Source organism: Rhizophagus irregularis, chromosome 4, assembly GCF_026210795.1.
Source record: "Rhizophagus irregularis chromosome 4, complete sequence".
Lineage (NCBI taxonomy): Eukaryota > Fungi > Glomeromycota > Glomeromycetes > Glomerales > Glomeraceae > Rhizophagus > Rhizophagus irregularis.
In genome coordinates, this window is record NC_089432.1 from 3,564,555 (window position 1) to 3,586,659 (window position 22,105).

At 27.5% G+C, this 22,105-nt stretch overlaps 3 protein-coding genes across 4 annotated transcripts; all 3 read right to left on the bottom strand.

Moving 5' to 3' along the window:
• Positions 1–296: 296 nt before the first annotated feature.
• Positions 297–6,617, bottom strand: OCT59_024092 (uncharacterized protein; the record flags this gene model as incomplete). Of its 2 annotated transcripts, none has more annotated exons than XM_066135171.1 (10): positions 297–1,849; positions 1,933–2,257; positions 2,333–2,514; positions 2,656–2,728; positions 2,802–5,365; positions 5,431–5,535; positions 5,613–5,922; positions 6,005–6,180; positions 6,246–6,309; positions 6,397–6,615. In XM_066135171.1, 10 exons carry the CDS (start codon positions 6,613–6,615, stop codon positions 708–710), a joined length of 5,160 nt encoding a protein of 1,719 aa, XP_065991221.1. In that variant the 3' UTR covers positions 297–707. The 2 variants fall into 2 exon arrangements, with proteins under 2 accessions (XP_065991221.1, XP_025183803.2); XM_025315023.2 differs by lacking the exon at positions 6,246–6,309 and having other exon boundaries at positions 396–584; positions 699–1,849; positions 6,397–6,617.
• A 677-nt stretch (positions 6,618–7,294) lies between these two features.
• Positions 7,295–9,388, bottom strand: OCT59_024093 (uncharacterized protein; the record flags this gene model as incomplete). The annotated part of the gene is made up of 3 exons (XM_066135172.1): positions 7,295–7,304; positions 7,365–7,482; positions 7,819–9,388. 3 exons carry the CDS (start codon positions 9,386–9,388, stop codon positions 7,295–7,297), a joined length of 1,698 nt encoding a protein of 565 aa, XP_065991222.1.
• Positions 9,389–10,002: 614 nt separating this feature from the next.
• Positions 10,003–20,079, bottom strand: OCT59_024094 (uncharacterized protein). The gene is made up of 7 exons (XM_066135173.1): positions 19,376–20,079; positions 19,003–19,209; positions 18,451–18,790; positions 18,051–18,345; positions 10,769–17,930; positions 10,232–10,481; positions 10,003–10,057 (listed from the first exon to the last, which is right to left on the bottom strand). Exons 1-6 carry the CDS (start codon positions 19,419–19,421, stop codon positions 10,366–10,368), a joined length of 8,166 nt encoding a protein of 2,721 aa, XP_065991223.1. The 5' UTR covers positions 19,422–20,079; the 3' UTR covers positions 10,003–10,057; positions 10,232–10,365.
• Between the last annotated feature and the right edge of the window lie 2,026 nt (positions 20,080–22,105).

Below are 22,105 nucleotides of genomic sequence, written 5' to 3' on the forward strand. Positions count from 1 at the left end.
GCTTTGCTAAATTAAAAATATTTTTATATATAAAATTAACATTATTAAATTTAATTTCTATATATTTGCATTAACAAATTCATTATTGTAACATTAAAATTTTTAACTCATTGTTATTATTATAAAAAAATCCAATTTTTTATTATATAACTTGTGTTAACAGCACACCCAATGTCATGTGCTATTTATACTTTTCTTAACTAGGCCATCCGACAATCAAGATTAAGTTCCCGTATATTTGAAGGTCCCTAAAATATATCGGTACATACAGTATTTGCTACTTCAAAGTTAAATTACATAATTTCGTAAAGAATGAGAGACATGCATAATTTCTCGTTTAATTACACACAAACTCCGGGAATGTATATTTCGGAATCCTTTAACTTCTTTTTCAGTCGTAAAATTTATTTTAATAACTGATAATGTTGTTGCTAGATATTATTGTTGATTTGATGAATTGCCGTTACTTTTACTTTGTTTCCCTATTATTTTCTATTATTTCATATTCTTTGTAATAATTGCTTTCAATCGAGAAACTACCTGGTGTATAATTGGATGATTATCTGGTTCACTATTTCAACATTCTAAAAAATATTAATTTATTTCAATGTTAAAATGATACATTGACTATAGATTTAATTTTTTTTTCATTGATATTATGAAAATTAATAATTTATTAATAAATAATATGCACGAACCAAAATAAATTACATGATTTTACAGTCATCACACCTAACTTTTGAGAGTTGATATAATTTATTATGAGCATCTTCATGTCCTTGGTCAGCAGATTTTCTATACCAATAAGTTGCTTTATCAAAATCTTTTGTGGTTCCGTATCCATTTTTATACATAAAAGCAAGATTATATTGAGCTTGACTATCCCCTAATTCTGCTGCTTTGTGGTATAGTTCGAATGCTCTACACTTATCAATTTTGGTTCCAATTCCACATTCATAACAACGTCCTAATATAACAATTCCACCCAAATATTCTTCAGATGATCTTTTAAATAATTTGAAAGCTTTAACATGATCTTTATTAACACCATCTCCATTTAAATATAAAAGGCCAAGATTGTATATCGCTAATATATTTCCGTTATCTGCAGCTTTTTGATACCAATGAGCAGCCAATTTTAAATCTTTTATAATACCTACTCCCATACAATAACAATAACCTACATTTGATTGTCCCGCTGCATAATCTTTATTTGCTACTTCGTCAAAATAACCAAAAGCTAATTTTTCATTTTTTGTAATTCCATACCCGTTGTGGTAACATATTCCAACGTAATAATTTGCTAATACATATGATTTTGATTGTCCTGATTCGCTATTATTTGATTTATTAGATGCATATTTAAATAATTTAAATGCCTTTTCATAATTCTTACTTGTCTCGACTCCCATATAATAAAAATATCCAAGCAAAACCATGGAATCTACGTCATTCTGATTATCTAGTAATTGTTTGTAAATTTTCAGTGTATCAATTTCATTTTTATTAAAATAATCAATAATGTTCTGCTTTATTGAGGTTAGTTCCTTTTTTTCTGTTATTGTAAAAACAAAATCTAATATCTCTTTAATTATTATATTCGGATCCTCTTCTTCGAGTAAAACACTTGTCTTTTTATTGGATGATTTTAAAGCTCCTGTAGTTATTTCATCAAAAATTTGAGATAATTCACCTCCAACTAATGAATTGTTAATACTTATATGAGTACTTGAACTAAATGTTGGCTCATAAATAATTTTTGCATTCTCTGACGTATTAATAATTTTTTTCAATCTTGCGACTACGTCATTAATAGTTGGGCGGTTATCTGGTTCACTATTCCAACATTCTAAATAAAAAAAAGTAACTATTAGATAGAATGTCGTTGATAACGGGTTGACCACTAGTATAAATCATTAAAATTATATTTACCAACATAAAGCTCAACATAATTACCAGGTGTACCTGGAACAATGGTTTCTCTGAGACCCTGTGCAATTCGTGCGGCTAAATTATATTGTTCATTTTCGAAAGGTGGTCTACCACTTGTTATCTCCCAGAAAAGCACACCAATACTATAAACGTCACTTTTTTTATTTAACGAATATGGTTGCTGTCCGGCGAATCCTTTTGGATCAATATAAGGAATAACGCCAAATAATTTTGATTGAGAGTTGGATATTTCTTTAATTCTTTTTGATAATCCAAAATCAGATACCTTAATAGCATTCTGATGAATTAACACGTTTCCAGAATGCTATGAGATGATATAAATTATATAAGTTATTTGACACAAATAAATCTTTCGAATTATTAAATTATAATGAATTACCAAGTCGCGATGTATAATTCCTTCATTATGTAGACATAATATTGCACAAGCCAATTGATATGCCAAGTTATATTTGTCATTCCAAGTAAGATTAATGAAGTTTTTTTTCAAATAGTTTTGTAGGGACCCGCTATCAGCATATTCAATTACCAATAAGTACTTCATTATATCATTTGTATTTTCTAAACATTTTTTTTTAAAAAAAAGTTATTTAGTGTTGTATTTACGGGCAACTGCAATTGTTTAAACATAAACGTCGAGGACATCCAGAATTGAGATGTAATTTTTGAATGAAATTTAAAATATTATATTCTTTATAATACCTGATTCAAATTTTGTTATTCCATGACAACGAATAATATTATCATGAAAATCAATTTCACGTTGAATTTTTAACTGAATAAATTTAAGTTTTGAAATTAATAAAATTATGGAGATAAAAAAAATATATATTATAATATTAAATTACCTCACGAACAATTTCTTTCATGATGACATTATTAAGAATAAAAAAAGATTTCAATGCAAATTTTTTCTCTGAATTTTCCCAATTTGCACGATACACTTTTCCAAAATTTCCGGTACCAATTTCTTGAAAGTTACTAAATTTTTTGTATTCGTAATATTTAAGTTGATTTTTATTAATAGCTTCTTCAATCAAATCAATCCATTCATTTGAATTATCTTCGATGTTAATATTTTTACTATTAGACATAGTTGTAGCTCCATTGTTGTTATTAACTTGTTCATTTATTAATAAAGTAGATTCTATTTCTTTCACATTTGTATAATCAAAATTTTCTTCTGTTAACATATAACCAACTAAGCCTACATGATATTCTTCTTCATTATTAATTTTTAGACTTGTATTATCTGAAAATAAGATGTATACATGAATATTTATTTCAACATTCGCTGTATTTTCTTCTTCATTGTCTGACTCATCGATTATACTTAACTTTAGATTATTAAAATTTGAATTATTATAAGTGGATTCAATTATTTGAAAACTGGTATGATTTTTTGACCATTTAGCTAACTTCATATTTATAGGATAAGCATTTATTAAAATAGTATATCCTTGAGATAATGGAAAATCGTTTATTTCAATTTGATAGTACGATTTGTCTGGTTGAATTGACATTTCTTTTTTAATATAAACTACTTCAGCTTCTCTATTCAATGGACTAAAGACTAATAATTTTGAAGGATTTCCAATAATCATCCATAGAATATAACATTCTGAAATATTAATAACTGGGGTTCTTAAAGTTTTTATCGTTGCGGTAAATCCATTAAAATCATATAAATTGAAATCCACCAAAAATTCTTCCAATTTTGAATTATTTTTCGAAATAATAGATCCAAAAACTTCATAATTTTCGTCTTCCAGTGATGTTTGTATATTTATACGTTTATAATGCTCGGTATTGTTATTATTCAAATCTTTTAAATCCGTAATTCCGCTCATTATAATTTTATAATTATCTTTCTTATTCAATACAATATCAATTTTTCTCTTTTGTTCTTCTTCAAGAATTTCATACAAAGAAGTAATTTCGTCATACTCTATAACTTCTAAGTTATTCTCTATTTCTTGAACCCAATTAGATAAATCATTTTTTTCAATAACACCTCCTTTTTGTGTCAAAAAATATGAAATGTCTAATTTATCTAAATGAGATTCAACTATTGATGGTTCTAGCTCTAATTTATCGCAAGAATTTGAAGAAATTGGTAAATTAACCTTTAGAGACTTCCCCAAAATAATTTTTTGTGGAAATAAATTCCCATATTCATTAAATGCACTTTGTAAAGACATAAGTGGATTCATACTTTTAAGTGCTTTTTCTATAGCTCGTTCAAATCTTTCTGAAGGTTTAATGCTAGTCAATATAATTTCATATTTTTCACATTTAACTAGGAAATGTGTACAACATCCATAATTTAGATCATCAGGCTTAACAACTCTCTTAATAAATGGAAAAGAGCTGAGATCTTTGATCGAGAAAATATTATTAGAAACTAAAAAACTTTCTAATTTTGTTGACGGCTTTATTATTGTTAAATAAGATTTATCACTTGAAGCTACACGACTAACACGAGGAATATCAATGAATTTAATGGGAATTTTCTTACTAATCTCTAATTCAAAGTGTTTACTAACTACTAAACCATAAAGAAGACGAAAATCTTTAACCCATCTTGTTAGATTAACATATACTGAATCTTTAACCCAATCTTCTAAACTCAATTTTTTCTTGAAATTAGCTATTCCAGGTTGCCTTTCATCAACAATTTGAAAAGTATTTGTGTTGACTTTCAATTGAGAAATAGGAATAAGATCATTGTAAGAAATTATATCAACCATATTATTTTGATATAAATTATTCATCCAATCTCTTAAGTCTTCAGGTGTATTTAACTGTTTATCATCTGATGTTCTTATATTTGGAAAGGAATCCAATGATAAAGTAGATGAATCATTAAATTGACTCTCTTTATCATATTTAGCTGAATTATATGCCCAAGTTAAATGAACTTTGTAAAGGTCAATGTGTATCAATTTAAAATTATCAATAAATAGTTTACCGCCAACCAAAATTTTCCTTGGAAATAGATGCCCGTACATTTCATGTAATCTTTCATCATTATCCATAAATTTTGAAAAGGATTCTGATAAATCAGATTTATAAGTAACTTCAGCTATTGGAAAATTGATACATATATCTGATTGTCGTAAGGCTTTTCTATAGTTAATAATATTATTATTTTCAGGAAAAGCCAACAAATTTGTATGAGAACTGTGATCATTTATAAGAGTATATACTGAAGGCTGTCCTTCATATAAACTTATATTCACTTCACCATCTTCCGAATATATGGCTTGTCTACTCGGTTTTATGTTATACCCATTCAAGAATAAACCATGATTCAAATTAAAGTGTCGAATCATTTGATGCTTAAACGATATTTGTTCAGAAGTAGTAGACGACGAATTATTAACTGACTCCGAAGCAAGCGGTGATTTTTCTAAAAGGTTTCTCAAGAATAAGTCTTTTTTAAATATTTATAAGTTATGTAAATTTTAAACTTACCCTTAGATTTTTCATTACTCTTGTCGTTTTGAGACAATTCTCCTTTTAATCTAGTAATTACTTGATTGATAGTTGGGCGATTTTCTGGTTCTTTATCCCAACACTCTAAATAAATAAATAAAAAATGAATATTGGGTATTTAAAAAATATTAAAAACAAAATGAATGATAATTAATATTCACCAGTATAAATTTTCATATAATTTTCAGGTGTATCAGGAAAAATTGTTTCTCTAAGGTTATCTGAAATTCGTACAATTAAACTATAAGGTGATATTCCTTTAAACGGTGGCTGACCACTTGATATCTCCCACATAAGTACACCTATACTATAAATATCGCTCTTTTTATTTAAAGAATATGGTTTAAAACCGAATTTTTTAGGATCCACATATGGGACTAAAGCAAGATCGAATGTTTCATAAATCCTTTTTGATAATCCAAAATCCGCCAACTTAATCGTGTTTCGATGGACTAATATATTGAGAGAATGCTATAAAAAATGTAATATAATAAAAAATATAATAAAAAATAAGTAGATGCAAAAATATGATATAATATTGATAATAAATTACCAAGTCACCATGTACAATTTCTTCATCATGTAAACATGATACGACACAAGCCAACTGGTATGCCAGGTTATATTTATTATCCCAAGTAAGATTATCAAAGTTTTGTTTCAAATATTCTCGAAGAGAACCCCCATCGGCATACTCCATTACCAAAAGATAATTTTTCAATTGATCTTCTAGCAAATAAAAGAAAAAATCAGATTATTAAATTTTATACAAATAACATATTATTCTAACATACTCGTTGTAATTCCATAGAATTGAATAATGTTATCATGAGAACCTATATCTCGTTTAAGTTTAAACTAAATTACGAATATAATTTGAATGAAATAAATATAAAGTTTGTATAATATAAACACTAGAATGCGCATATTATATTTCATAATTACCTCATGAACAATTTCTTTTACAATAACATTATCGAATCTATAAAAAGATTTTAATGCTAAATAACTATGAAAATTTTTCCACTCTGCACGATACATTTTACCAGAACTTCCGGAACCAATCTCTTGAATATTACTAAAATGTTTGTATTCATAATGTTTAAAATATTCATTATCGATAGCTTCTTCAATTCGTTTAATACATTCGTTTGAATCTTGCATTTCGACATTTAGCAGACCTTTTCCGATTTCGCAAAATAATATCGCAATCTCGTGATAAATTGTAATGCAACACGAGATACCAAATAAAGAGGTCGTCTAAAGCGGGGGCAAATCACGTGATTCGGTGTAATTTTAATTAGATTAATTTTTTATAAAGAAAGATTAATAGAAACTTTAAAATCATAGTATAAGCGTATTTTTATCTGCTTTGCAAGTTTACTTAAGGATAAAAAGTGGATTATGAATATTGTTTTTGACTTTACATATGAATGAACGAAACTTTGCCGATCATATCCAAAAATGGATAACGAAATTGAAAAAGTCAAATAAATCAAAAACAGCATTCAAAACCCTACTCTGCGCTCTAAGTAAACTTGCAGAGCAGGCAAAAATGCATTTAGGATGTGTGTTTAGAATGGTTGAATATATGGTAAAAAGTTTTATTTTATGAAAACAATTTTTTTCGAAGTCACGTGATTTGCCCCTGCTTTAGACGACCTCCAAATAAAGTAAGTAAAAAAATAGTAGTACTGAAATTTAATAACAATTTTTTATGATAAAACTCAATAATATTTTAATAATATAAAATACATGATATACGGTAAATTAAAATATAAATGATATAGATAATATAAATAATATAAATAATTTATATTTTTTGTAATTCTTAGCTATTTCCCTAACTATTCCTAAATAATAAATTATCTGTTAGTATGTAAAAAAAAAAGTATAGATGAAAAAAAAAATACCTGATATCTGGATCAAAATATGCATATTCAATATTTTTTTCTGATAAAATTAAACCATCCTTACATATACAACATGCTTTACATTTACAATCAATATATTGTAATTTAATTTCCCCACCTTTCTGATACAAAAAAATTGGACCAAGATTAGTTTTTTCAGTAGAATATAAACTGATATATTTTGTATTTAAATTAATTAAACAATTTTTAGTAATATTTAAATTAAACCTGAACCTGGTGTAAAATTTTTTTTTCTCAAATGTTTGATTGCCAAAAGCATTTGAAATGTGATAATTTGATATAATCAGTATGTAAAAAGTAAATTCGGGTAAATTGACATAATGTCCTTTTTTTACACAATAAGAGAAAGTACATGCTCCAATTTTATCTTTTTCTTGAGCGTTAAAAAAATGATGCCCAATAACGAGAGAATTATTTGAAGAATCTAATTTACTTAATACAGGAATTCCTAAACAAGGTGGAAATTTCCCAATTAGAGGATTATATTCAAAATTTAATAAATCTCTCTCAAATACAGTTGGATTACTTAATGTATTAAAATCTTTTTTTAGAACTTTTAATTGAGCATTAAAATCTGAGAGTATAAAATTTAAGTCCGTATAATCAGTATAATACCCAATCACCATCCAGCCAATTTTCAATTTGTATCTACGTTTTTTAAATTTCTTCTTCTGAATACAATGAATTAAAAGACTTGGTTTACTATTCGGTGGACAATAAACTTGCCAGGTAAAAAAATCATCTTTTGATCCTGTTATATCATTTATAGTTGCAAAGACATTACAATCTGCATCCTTATTTTGAATCATTTTTGAAATATTTAATGGCATATTTTTTAATTCAAAAATATTTGGTCTTCCAAATTCCTCTAATTTATAATCAAATTCTTCAAATTTTAAGTGATGAATTCTTTTTCCAACCAATTCAATAACTCTTTTACGTAAATCAGCAGGTAAAAGTTCAAAAATACTAACAGGATTTTGAAATTCTATGCAATCCCAATTTCTATAATCTTTTAAAGATTTAATCCAAGCTTTTTCATCAAAATTTTCAATACTATCGGGCTGTTCTCCTCCAATTAAATTTTTACATTTAGATTTATAGTTATTTGAAATTCCTATTGAATTATCATAAGTGTTTGTTAATTCAGCCTTTATAACAGATGCTTTTGCATTCAGAGAAACTTTGTCATGATCTTCTTCATTATGTTTTGTTGACATAATAATACCATCTAGGTAAGCTTTTCCACCCATAATAATTTCAGTTGGAATGAATTGGCCAAATTTTTCAGTAACTTGCTGAAGATTTCTAGCATCCTCAAAGTCAACGGCTTCCTTCACTGCTTCAACAAATTCTGGAGATGCTTCTAAATATTCTCTAAATTTCAATGTTACTTTTTTATATATTGTATAATAACAAGTAGTATTAGTTTCAGATTTGAATTTTTCATTCTTTGATGTTCCAATTGACATCCCTAATTCTACAAATTTCTTTACATCACTAATATTAATATTAAAAAATAAATTAGTTTTCATAAATCGATCTTGTTCCGAATTAAATTCAACTTCCCCATTTAAACAACCTCCAGCATCAAATTCGGCCAATTCACAATTTTTCATTATAGATGCCCTTTTTTCTGCTTTCTTAATTCCATTAAAAGTCATTGTACATCCAAATTCCAATTTACGTAAATTATTCAAAAATTTCCAATTAGGTTTTGAACAAAATTTTAAGTATAAAATATTTCCACTTTTATCTATAATTTCATTTAAAAGGAATTCATCTTCTTTTTTAAATGGTATTTCAATAAATCTTTCTTCTCTTTTTTTTGAAAATAACAATGTATTATTAATAATATTATCATTATCATTTTCTAGTTTTTTACGAATTTTTGATAAATTATCTGTAAGATTTAAATCAACTAATTGTGATGACTTAGTATCTAAATTTTGTACTTCTACTTTAACATTACTGGAGAAAATATTCTTAAGATTGAAGCTCATTTTAGATTGATTTTGTTTGTTGTCATGACATTGAATAAATTAAAAAAATGTGTAATCAAATAAATATTCGCCAAGTTTAGCGAGAAACACAAAGTTTACGAAACTGGTAAAAGATAATTCGCTGCTTTTATAAGGATTTTGTACAACTAAGTGTAATACAATGTTAGAGATTGAACAATCAACCAAGGTTAGTAATTTAGTGATCATATATCTACCAAAAAAATCAATAATTTCATAATTTCTGATCCAATAAATATTTTATCTTTTAATAATATTACAGTAGTTTTATACAATTAATGTGATGTTACAGATTATAGTGAAAAAGTAAAATAAAAAAAGAAACCCGATAAAAAATAATATCTATTTTTGAAAAAAAAAAGCAATGAAAAAAAAATAATAATAATAATTATGTATTATATATACTGTATGAAAAAGAAAACGAGATAAAAAAAGAATTTTTTTTTTGTTTGTATTAAAACGATGAATCTAAAAGATATTAGAAATAATTGTTTTTTGCCGTAATAAACGTAATAAAGAAAAAGGAATTTCATAAAAATTAATCTTAGAAATTAAAAACTAAAAGCGGAGATACAAATACATTATTCGATAAAATTGAGTGAAGAACATGAAATCTGTAAACTTTTTTTAATCTTTGATATCTGATATTGTCTATTTTTTTGTTGTTGAATGAAAAAAAGAAGAAAATCTATTAATACAAGAAAAAAATAAGATATTTTTAAAGAAAATAATTTCGTAAATAAATAAAATAAATTACAACTTAGCAATAATTTTGCTAAAAAGGAACCCATAAATAATATTATATAACACAAATATATATATTACATATATATTCCCGCGTTTTTTAATCGGTTATAGTTCCAATCAGAAGATTTTTGTTAGTGGATGTGGATGTTGGTACTTAAGGTAAGTCGGTAGAAGCAGCATACCGAATGCGCCAAAGTATCCAGAAGCAATCATCACATAGGATCCTCGGACAAGGAGCTCGTGGTACTCGTGGTACTCGACGTATGATGTTTGAGAGGAGGCTTAGATCGATGAATTATTGATTTCATCAATGGATGAAGGAATGATTCTATAAGAATTGAAAATTGAATATAAGCAGTCTTGTCATTACTGTCAACAATACAGTCAACCCTCCTTATAACGAAGAATTCTTTTTTCTATTATTATTATTTTTAATTATTTTTTCTAAATTATTATTTTTTTTCTTTTTTCTTTTTACTTTTTTTTCTCTTTTTTTAATTATAATAACCGTATCAATTAACAAAACTGATTATAATAAATTCGTTACATCCGAAATTCTTTCGTTATAACGAGAATTGACTGCATAAGTACAGTCCTAAAAGCACATAAACTTGCTTTTCTTGGCCATAAGCTCTTCCATTCGAGATTCGAGTTGCCTTCGTGCCTTTTCGGCGCTTTCCTTGGCTTTCCGTTCTTCTTCCAATATTGTTTCGATATCCTTTTTTTCTTGATATACTGATGTTCTTGCATATTCGAATTGTGCCGTAGTTTCGTCTAATTGAGATCGAAGAGTTTTTGTTTGTTCAATAAGTTCTGTTTTTTCCCTTTGTAAAATATGTAACTGTTGCTTGGCTACTCGAAGGTTTATTTCGTTTTCATCCAGAGAAGTCTCCAAAGTTTCAACAAGTCGTTTATTTTGTATATTTTCACCTTCAATTTTGGCCATTTTTCTATGGAGTTTTTGGATTTCTGTCGTAAGGTCACCCGTTGGAGTAACATTACCACAATCATTTGATCCGTTTCTTGAATGTGGCGGTCGGGGTATTCCCGGTGTTGGCGGTAAAGGTTGATATGGTGGTGGTGTAGGTGGTAAAGGTTGATTTGGTGGTGGCGTTGGTGGTGGTGATTTTACCAAATTAGCGGCTGCAACAATATTTGGACGTATTGATTTGTTAGATGACGTTGACATAATCGATAAGTTTGATAATCGAACACCTGTAGGGCCTGAAGTTCCTGTAGGTCCATCATGCTCGTTAATTGAAATTGCTCCAAAGGATGGACGACGTTTAGTTTCGGTTTCTACTCTACGTTCAAGGTCACTAATCTTATCTTGTAAAATCTTGATAAGATTATTTTGTTGAGAAATGGTACTTTCTTGTCTTTGTAATTTAGATTTTATAGAATTATTTACATCTGATTTTGGAGTATTCTGAGCTTTTGAATTTATAGAATCAAAAGGTGTTCCGTTTGATATTTGTGACCTTAATTCACTTATTTCTTTTTCAAGTTGTTCATTTATGTTCAATAATTTTGAAATCTCATTTTCCATTTCTTGATTATCTATTAACGATTGTTGTTTCAGACAGTTATGTTCATAGTCAAGTGAAATTAATTTATTATTCAATTCTGCAAGTTGAGTTGCTGTCTTATTTCCACCACGTCCAGCTGATTGTAATTGTTTCACCAAAGATTCAACCTTTTGATCAAGTTTTTTACATTCTTCTTTGAATGCATTATTAGCTTGCTCTAACCCTTCTTTTTCCGCCTCAATCTCGGTAATTTTTTCTTTCAATACTTCAACTGTAGCTCCATTAAGAGAATCCTTAGAGTTATTTAGTTCCTTTTCTAAATTTTTTATGTCACGCCCTAAAGTAGCTACGTGATCTTCTGCTGAGGTTAATTTTGCGCGAAGATTATCATTAATTTGACGTAAATTTTCATTTGCAATAGCAAGTTTTGAAAGTGTAGAATCAGATGATGATCCATATGCGTCAAAACTATCTGTCAAAGAATCGTTACTTTTATGTGAAGAAAGTGTTCTGTTATGTTTTTGACTTTCTTCGAGTGCCTTTTCCAATTCGACAATACGATTATTTTGATCTTTGGAAGCCATATCAAAATCTTCATATTTAGTAGCAGTTTCTACAAAATCTTCAGTTATACTTTCGTAACTTTTTTGATAATGTTCCATTTGTTTTGCAAGATCAGCATTAATATTTAATTGATCCTTTTTATCAGTTTCAAGTTGTTTGGTAATCTTTTCTAACTCTTCAACTCGATCGCGATATGTTTTAGTTTCATTGTGAGAATTCTTAAGTTGATTTGCAAGATCTTCAACTACGTTATCACCAGAATTACTATAATTTTTTATCATTGCTTCCTTTTGTGTATCGCTAAGCTCATTTTGTAATTTTTTGCATTGTGATTTAAGTGTTTCAATTTCTACATTGGCATTATTAAGTTTTGAAGATTCGAAATTACGATTACTTTCTGCTGCTTTAAGTTGTTCTTCCAAAGTTTTTATTAACTTTATGTGTTTTTCATCCGATTTTTTGACAGACTCTAATTCAGAATTAACTTTTGCCATTGTCCCTTGTAATTTTTCCAAATTTTCTTGTTTATCTTTTAAAGAGGTCTCTAATTTCTTAACCAATTCTTCTTGCATGGATTTAGCGAATTTGGCTTCCTCCAATTGTGCAGTCAATAAAACAATAGAACCAATACTCGTAGTTGCACTTGTGGGTTCTATAGATGCCAATTTTAACTCTAATTCCTTTACTAATTCACTTTGTTTAGCGGCAGTCTTTTTAGCAGCTTCCAATTCAGATGATGATGGACGTTCTAATAATCTTGTTTCTAATTCATAAAGTCGTGTATGAAGCTCTTTAACATGCTTAGCTTCAGAATTAGCAGACATTTTTGCATTTTCAAGATCTTTTCGTGTCTTTTGAAGAGCGGCCTCTAATTCAGAAATAAAAGAATCTTTAGATATAAGCATTTTATCTCTTATAAACAAAGTAGTATTGGCATCTTTTAATTTTTCTTCTAACTCTCGAGCCATTTCAATATGCATTTCTTCCGAAGCTTTGGCTTCACCAAATAAAGTTCCAACAGATGCAAGTTTCTTTCCAAGACTTGTTATTGTTTCTTGATCCAACTTTGAAGAATTTTTAACTTCTGCCAATTGATTTTCCAATTTACTTATAAAGAATTTCAACTTAGAAACTACTTGTTTTTGTGCAATTTCTTTTGTTTCAAGAATTTTTATAAGTTCAGAAACTCGATCAACATGTTCATCACGTTCTAATTCGAGTGATTTAATCTTATCTTTAAGTTCATTATTAAGAAGTTTGGCATTCGTTAATTCATCAGTTAGAGAACTAGCATCTTTATCAACTGATTCAATATCTTTTAACGTTTGAATTTGACTTTCTAATATTTTTATCTTTTTAATTTCATCATCTCTTTGACGTTCTGTACTTTCTAATAATTTTGATAAATCATCCAATTTTTTCGAATTAACCGAATTTACTTCTTTTGCTCCTGATAATTCCTCCTTAACATTATTTAATTCAGTTTCAAGAGATATTATATATTCTTTTTGTGTATTATATTCTTTTCTTAAATTTTCTAATTCTCTATTTACATTATCTTTTTCTCTAGATATAAGTTCAATTTGAGATTGTGATTGTTCTATAATACTTTTTTGTACAGATTCGGAATCCTTTAAAGTTATTATTTCATTCTTTAAATCTTGTAATTTAATTGATTCTTTTTCTGATATCTCTAATTTATTTTCTAATTCTTTAATAGTATTTTGTAAATCGGATTTTGCATTCTTCAAATCAATAATTTCATTTTTCAACAAGGTAACTTTTTCATCTTTTTGAAGTTGTTTTAATCGATTTTCAAGTGTAACTATCTTATTACGTTGTATTGCATCTTGTTCACGTAAATTTTCGATTTCTTTATTTAAGAAATTAACTTGTTGTGAATCAATAAAAGTAGTAGTTGAACATACTTCATTAAGAAGATTTTCATGATTTTGTATTTGTATATTTTTTCCTAGTGTTTTAGATTTTAATAAATCTACTTTACTACGTAAAGTAGCAAAATCATATTCTGATTTACTTAATTTAATTTGAAGTTCTTCAATCTTTAACTTATATTCAGCCTCAGTTTCTTTAGTTAAATTTAATTCAGATCTTATATTTATTATATCTTCTTCAACATTATCATTACTTTCTGATAATTGTTTCTCTAATATTATAATTCTTTCTTTTTGAGAAATTTCAAGTTCTTTTAAACGTCGTAATTCTTGTTTATGTTTTGATTCCTCGGTTTCTAATGATCGTAAATATTCTAATGCTTTAGTTTCTCTTTCTTTAACTTCTTGAAGTTCCTTTTTCACATCATTAATTTCGGATTGTAAAAATTCATCTATACATTTACTATTTTCTACTTTTTGTAATTGTAATTGAATTTTTAACATTTGATCTTGCATATTTTCTTCACGATTTTTAACTTCAGAAAGTTGAGCTTTTAACATTAAAGCTTCGGCTTCTTTTTCTCTTAATTTTTGTTGTAAAACTCCTTTATCAAATAAATCCCTTTTCAATATTTCGATGAGTTCATATTTACGTTTAAGATCTGATTTAAGTGTTTCTAATTGAGATTGTAAAGCAACTACTAATTCTTTAACACTATGTAAATTTTCGATAGAATCAGATTTACTTGCAAGTTCTCCTTGTAATGTTATCAATTGAGTTTGAAGTGTTTCTATAGATTTTTGTGTAGGATCTACAATATGAAGAGCTGAACTTCGAGAAGCTGGAATATGATTTATCTCCTTGGCTTTTGAAAGTTGTAATTCGAGATCTTTGACTTTTTCTTCCAATACTTTAACATTTTCATCAACATTTTGTTCAAGTTTATCAGATGAATTACCATCTGATATACTATCAGGAGCGGTGATGTTGTTACTAATCATATCGCTAATTAATTTATTATTCTTCTCTTCAACGACAAGACGATGATGTGCTTGTTTTACTTCCTGAAGTTCACTTTCAAGTTTCCTGATAATATTTAATCGATCATCACTTGGAAGAAGTAAAGCTGCTATAGTATGACTTTTAGCTTCAATATCTACTTGAAGTTTTTCAAGTTTCATACGAAGAATTTTAATTTCATTTTCAGCTTCAGAAAAAGTTCCTAAATTTTCACCGGGTTTTATAAAAACTTTCCCTTCAAGTTTAGAGGCTGTTTCCGCAATTATTTCAAGTCTTTGATTTTCTTGAATATAATCAAGTTGATCTTCCAATTCTTTAATTCTCATTTGTAATTTGTTAACATTCTCTTCAATAGCTTTATTGTCCGTTATGACTACATCATTAGTGATATTCTGTTCTTGAATTGCTTGACGAAGTTCATCTCGAAGAATTTGAATATTTGATTCAATCTTTATAATATCTTCTCCCTTATTATTATTTCCTTTTTCATAATCAGAAATTTTTTCAATCGTTCGTCTTTGTTCTTCCTTAAGGTTTTCAACTTCTTCACGAAGTTTACTTACAATTTCAAGTTCATCAAGTTCTATCGTAGAAGATGAGTTCGGTTGATCAGAACGATCCGCCGATACAATAGACATAACTTCCAATTGCGCTATAGTATCACGTTTTTTAATTTCTTCACGTAATTCTTCAACAATCTCAAGAGTTGCACGATGACTCATCTGTAAGCGTGAAAATTCATCTTTAAAAGCATCTAATCCTATCGTCTTGTCTTCATTAAGTGATTCAAGTTGTTTTAGCTCCATTTGAAGTTTTTGAACAATTGCAAGATGAGTAAGATCTCTTCTTTCTGAACCTCTAATATCACCTGATAAAGATTTGGATTTTCGATGGAGTTCACGCTTCTTTATAGCGGACAACGCATTATCAAAAGGATCTTTGGCAGTCTCTTCAAACCGTAGTTGTTGCGGAAGAGACATGGAAAAAGTACTTTGAGGTGACATTGGTGTCATAGGCGTTGATGGAGTTGTACATCTGAAATCATCAAACATTTCTGAACTTGTCATTCTTGCTTCATTAAGTTGTGCCTGAAGTTCACTTATTTCATTAAGACAAGCTTGATACTTGGCTTTTATCTCATCGAATTCTTCAACTGTTTTTACATGAGTTTGTTGTAACTTGACCAATTTTTTCTCTAAATCAACAGCTAATAAACGATCTTGTTCATCTTTTAATGATAATCCTTCCATTATTGGTATTGGTGAATAAGGTTTTTCATCTTCAAAAGTCAATGATGCTATTGACTCTGATCGTTGACGTATAACTTGCTGATTATTTGACTCAAATTCTTGAACTTTCATTCTTCTTAACCTTTCAAGTTCAATTATAAGTTTATTCACTCTCTCTTCAAGTTGAATAATTCTACGATCACGTTCATCAATTGCGCCAAGTAACATTTTCTTTTCTTCATCAGTATTTGCTTCTCTCATTTTGATTTCTAATTCAATATAATCCCTCTCTCTTTGTTGAAGTCGTTTCTCAAGTCGCTCAATCGTTTGATTAAATCTAGTGAGTTGTTCTTCACCCGATGCTAAACGTGATTCTAGATCTTGAATATAACCTTCACTATTAGATCCATTAGATTTCAATCGAGTTACTTCATTCTTTAATTCATTGATTAATTCTTGATCTTTCTTTTGTTCCTCTGAGAAATCTTCAAGTTTAGATTCAAGATCTTTTATATAACGTTCTGAAGTTTCTTCATGTTCACAATATTGTGCTATCTTATTCTTCAAATCGTTTATTAAATTCTTATTTTGTTCATTTATCTGTTCAGCATACTCTAACTTACTTTCTTGATCATGCATTATTGTCTCCGTGTGATTTAGAGCAGCACGCACAAGAGCCAATTGACTTTCAAGAGCAGATATTGATTTTTCATATTCTTCAATAACAGGTTCGACTGCTTCTTGAAAACTAGCAGGATCATGTTTCATAACCTCCTCTCCTTGTAATTGAATATCTTTTTTAACAATTTCACTTGTTTTTATATTATCACCTAATCCATCAAAATTGTCCTGATGTAACGCAAGTTTAGCGGAAGTTTTTGCATGTATTTGGGACAATTTAGAATATGAACGTTGTAATTCCTCTAATTGTCCTTCTAAATCTTCAAGGTCTTTGTTCTTAATATTATTGTTTTTAGGATCAATGTTTGTTGTAATAATTGTAAGAGGAGATTTTGGTCGAGCTAATCGACTTGGAGGAGGTGTTGAATCATTACTACTATTAGGAGTAATTAATGTTGGAGTATTCCTTCCAGAACTATTATTTGAACCATGATTAATAATATTATTTATTGTATTATTACTAGATAAATTTGAAGATTTTAAAGATTTGATTTCTGATCTTAATTTTAAGACCATATTTTGTAAATGTTCTATATCATGCCATCCAGCTTCTTCTTGATTAACTGTAGCAATATTTTTTATATTACGCGCTCGATTTGCATATTTAAGAGTATTAACAGTTTCATTTAAATTATATTCAGCAGGTGAAGCACAAGCTATCATTAATGTTTGAGCATTTCCACCTAATGAATCTTGTAGTAACCTAGTAAGTTTAGAATCTCGATATGGAATATGCGTTGTATGTTTTGCTTTGTTTGGATCACCTAAAGCTGATATTACATTTCCTAATGCAAGTAAACCAGAATTAATCGATATTCCTTCTTTAGCACGATCGCCTACCGCAGCAGATCTTTTTAGCTATATATGGATACAATATTAAAAAAAAAGGTTAAAAAAAAAAAAAAAAAAATTTTTTTTTTAACAAAAATCAAAAATATCATTTTATTTGATCTTAAAAAAAAAATAATGTTAACTCACTCTCTCACTTCCAGCCAAATCTACAAAATGAAATTTACTCGTCACTGTAACGAGTTCCCCTTCATCAAATCTTCTACTCTGTCGTAAATTATTCATACTTGATTGTGGTCGAAGTCCGAATTTTGGTTCAAGCATTTTTGATGGAGTACCAGGTCGAGCAGGTGCTTGAGTTGCGGATGTGCCGACATATTTTTGTTGAATCATTGTAACAGAAAATATAGCATGTGATCGCGAAGATTGTGCATTCATATCAGTTGCACCGACCTGACGATTTGCAGAACCGCGTGCTAAAAATCTAATATAAAAAAAAATAATAATAAAAATAAAGAATGGGTATGGTTGATTTTTTTTTAAAAAAAAGACAATATTTGATATATTGATAAAAATAAAAAATAATCACCCCATAACTTCATCTACACTATTTACTCTCATTTCTTGTAACCCATTCCATATAATATTTCCTTTTGTATCTTCACGAATTGTAACTTGAGGTCTACTATCACCAAAACTTTCACCAAGAAGATCAATTAAATCCTCATTATATATTTCAATAAAAGAAACCTTTAAAGAAAATTTCCGCGATTTATAATGAGCAGAATTCATTGAAGAAAATAAAGTCTGCATTGCGCGAGGGATTATACCCTTTGATTCTGGTGGAATTGAATGACTATCAGCCGTACCCATTGTATGAGTTTTACCCGAAGAAGTTTGACCGTAAGCTAAAATTGTTACATTATAACCTATAATAAAAGTAAAAAAAAAAAAATACGAATAATTTATAATTAAAATTCAAATTATTTAAAAGTATATTACACGTGAAATTATACGCGCAATTAATCAAGCTACACAAGCTACAATCTTTTCATCACGCTAAATAAGTCGCGTCAACGTGACGTGATCCGGGTATTTTAAAAAACCTACAAAAACCTAAATTAATTTATTAATCACATACCCTCTAAAAAATTATCTACTAATTTTACTATTGCCTTATCATATACATCTTGTTGTGTTGATTCCGGACCAAATACATAATCGTAACTAAATACTTGTTTCTTATCAGCTTGAACAACAACTTGATTTGGCGCAGAAGTTGTAAGAACTTGACGTTGAAATCGTGTCGGTAAATTATCTTGAGTTGTGATTGGTCTGATACGAACAACTAAAGAATAAGAATTATAGAATATAAATTAATAATCGAATAGATCAAACCTAAAATTACAATTTTGAAAAGTGATGATCTCTATCGAAATAATCTTTATTAAGAGGATAATAAACTATTTTTGAGATTTTTTATTATTTAAAAATGATTCGGTTAATATACTTACCCACTTGTACTGAAGTCTTTTCTGATCCTCCTCCTGTTGAGGCCATTATTAAAATGGTAAAAAATTATACGTAAAACTTCTCGAGGGAAAAGTAATTTTTTTAAATCTTGGTCGTGACGAATAATTTAATAGTTCGTCTTTTTTATATTTACAGCTATTTTTTTAGCTAAAGTTCATCTACCAAATGGGTACGAGCCCGCTCGTTATTTTTAAAGTGGGTCAGTGGTTTATATTATTATATAAAATAAATAGAAATTAAAATATTTTTTCGTACTTTTTGTACTTTTTTTTGTTTTTAATTTAGAATTTTTTTTTTTTAGGTTTTCTAACAAAAAAAAAACTATATTTTTTTTTACTATAATACAAAGGTGTTTTTTTTTCGAATGTCGACTAGTTAAACAAATAACTGGTATGAAAAAAAAGTAAAATAGAAGAAAAGGAAAAAAAAAAAATGAAGAAAAGCCGACAAAAAATGAAAAAAGAGTTTTTTTATTATTTTTCACTACGACTTATCGAAAACAATAGAATAAACGTGACGCCGTATTTTTTGGTTAGGGTAAAAATAAAAAAAAAAATATTTTTTTTATTTTTTATTTTTTTTCTTTTGTTCTTCCTGTCTCTTGAATAACTAGTCGAATTCGTAAATAACCAAAAAATAAAATTATTTGTTTTGGTGATTTTTTTTTTCGATTTTATTTTTTATTTATTTAATATAAACTTGTGGTCAAGTTTTTGAGATACAAAATTTTTGGAGGGATATCAATTGGTGTTGACCTAATGTCTAACAAATGCGTCGAACTAATGATGATGGTTTTGTTAATTGACACAGGGGATGACATATAACCTTGAAAGAAACTGACATAATATTTGCTTATCACATGTAACGGTTCACATAATACTGTAAATGGTTACTACTATAATATTCATGATAATCGAAGAATGTGTGCATTGTCCGCATATCGGCGGCACATAAAAATAATATAGTTTATTTATTTATTGTAGGGTTCGATCATCCAAATATATATTTTAAATCCCAATAAGACCAATAGGATGATGACCTATTAATATCACAAGTATGTGACGAAAAGTAAAAAAAAAGTTCATATAGAGAATAATATACAATCAAAATTTGGGCGTATATTTCCAACTTCAGCCTTATGGAAGTCATCTGATCATCCCAAAAAAAAAAAAAAATTTTTTTTTTCCAGCAACCTAAACTCAAATATTCAAATATTTTTGAAGAGGATAATATATATTTATTTTTTTTAAATAAATAGATAAATAATAGAAACAAGTTTTTCAATAAATAAAATTTAATGCATAACTTGGATAAAAACTGGAAATTGTGAAAAAGAGAGACCTGAAATGTATAAGTTCATTATTGACATTTGACATATCTATGATATCTATGACGCCCTTTCGATCACCTTATTATGGAAATCCGTTTATTACATAGCCTAGTTTATATTTACTATTTATTATAAATATAGAGATAATTTCTAGTAATCAATTACGATTATAAATTAAATCTTTTTAATTAATTTTAGGTAAACTATATATATAAAACGTATATACTTACTTATTTGGGTTAGATCAACCTGATCACAAAGTTTCGGCTGCAATCACCCTGCATGATAATTATTTTTGTAATATCATCTGATTTGTGTAATATAAATTTCTTCTTTCCTGGAGATCATCAAAATTTAAACATTGCATACATACATTACTTTTTTACAACTTAGGGGTCTACTATCCCTAATAAAAAAAATTCGATTTTTTTTTTAATAATCTTTTTCGACCAGATCTACTACAACAAACAAATTTTCTGCAGGGGTTAAAATTAAATAATTAAAAGTCGAATAAATTAAGTTATAAAATAAAAAAAAAAATGATTTTAAAACGATTTAGAATAATATGTAACAATTTTTTTTTTTTTAAAAAAAAAAATTTATTTCACTATTTAATAATTTTTTATCAGTTTTATTACAATGTAGAACATGTCGATACCGCCAAAAAAATTAATTTGGAAATTACAAATTATAAATTTTGCATAAAATTTTGTAATTATTGCATTAATAACAATTTGATTATTAATTTCTGAATTTGGGGATTTATCAGAATCCGCTTACCAATAATCTTGTAAAAAAAAATTAAAGAGAGTACGAGAAATTTCACAACATTTGATTTTCATTACACGATATTTTAAAAAAATTAAATTATTTGACTGAAAAAAATATATATATATATTTTAACTACGTGCCACTATTAGACAACAATTACCATATGATTTTTGTTAAAAAATTGCCATAAAAAAAAAATAATATCAATTTTAAGCAATATTATTGGTCATTAGGTTCATGACTTCATGCATTTTTTTTTTTTTGTTAACAGGCATATTACAAATTTTACTGTGTATATTATAAATTATATTATAAATATTTGATCTTCCATATATTTTGAATTTTTTTAGAACCTAATCGCATTTTCTTTATTTTTAGTAACGAAAAAATGGAATTTATGTTTTGCCATTAGATCTACTATAATAATCATTTCACGGAAAAATGATTTCACAATTACGCACTTGTGCTGTACTGTAAAATTACTTCAACTTTTTTTTAACTAATAATACTTTTTCTTCTAATATTTGATAGTCATCTCATCCGTGAGAAAAAAACCATGTATTGGACTGAATCATATGTCGTACACTTGTCGTACACACCATGATCATAA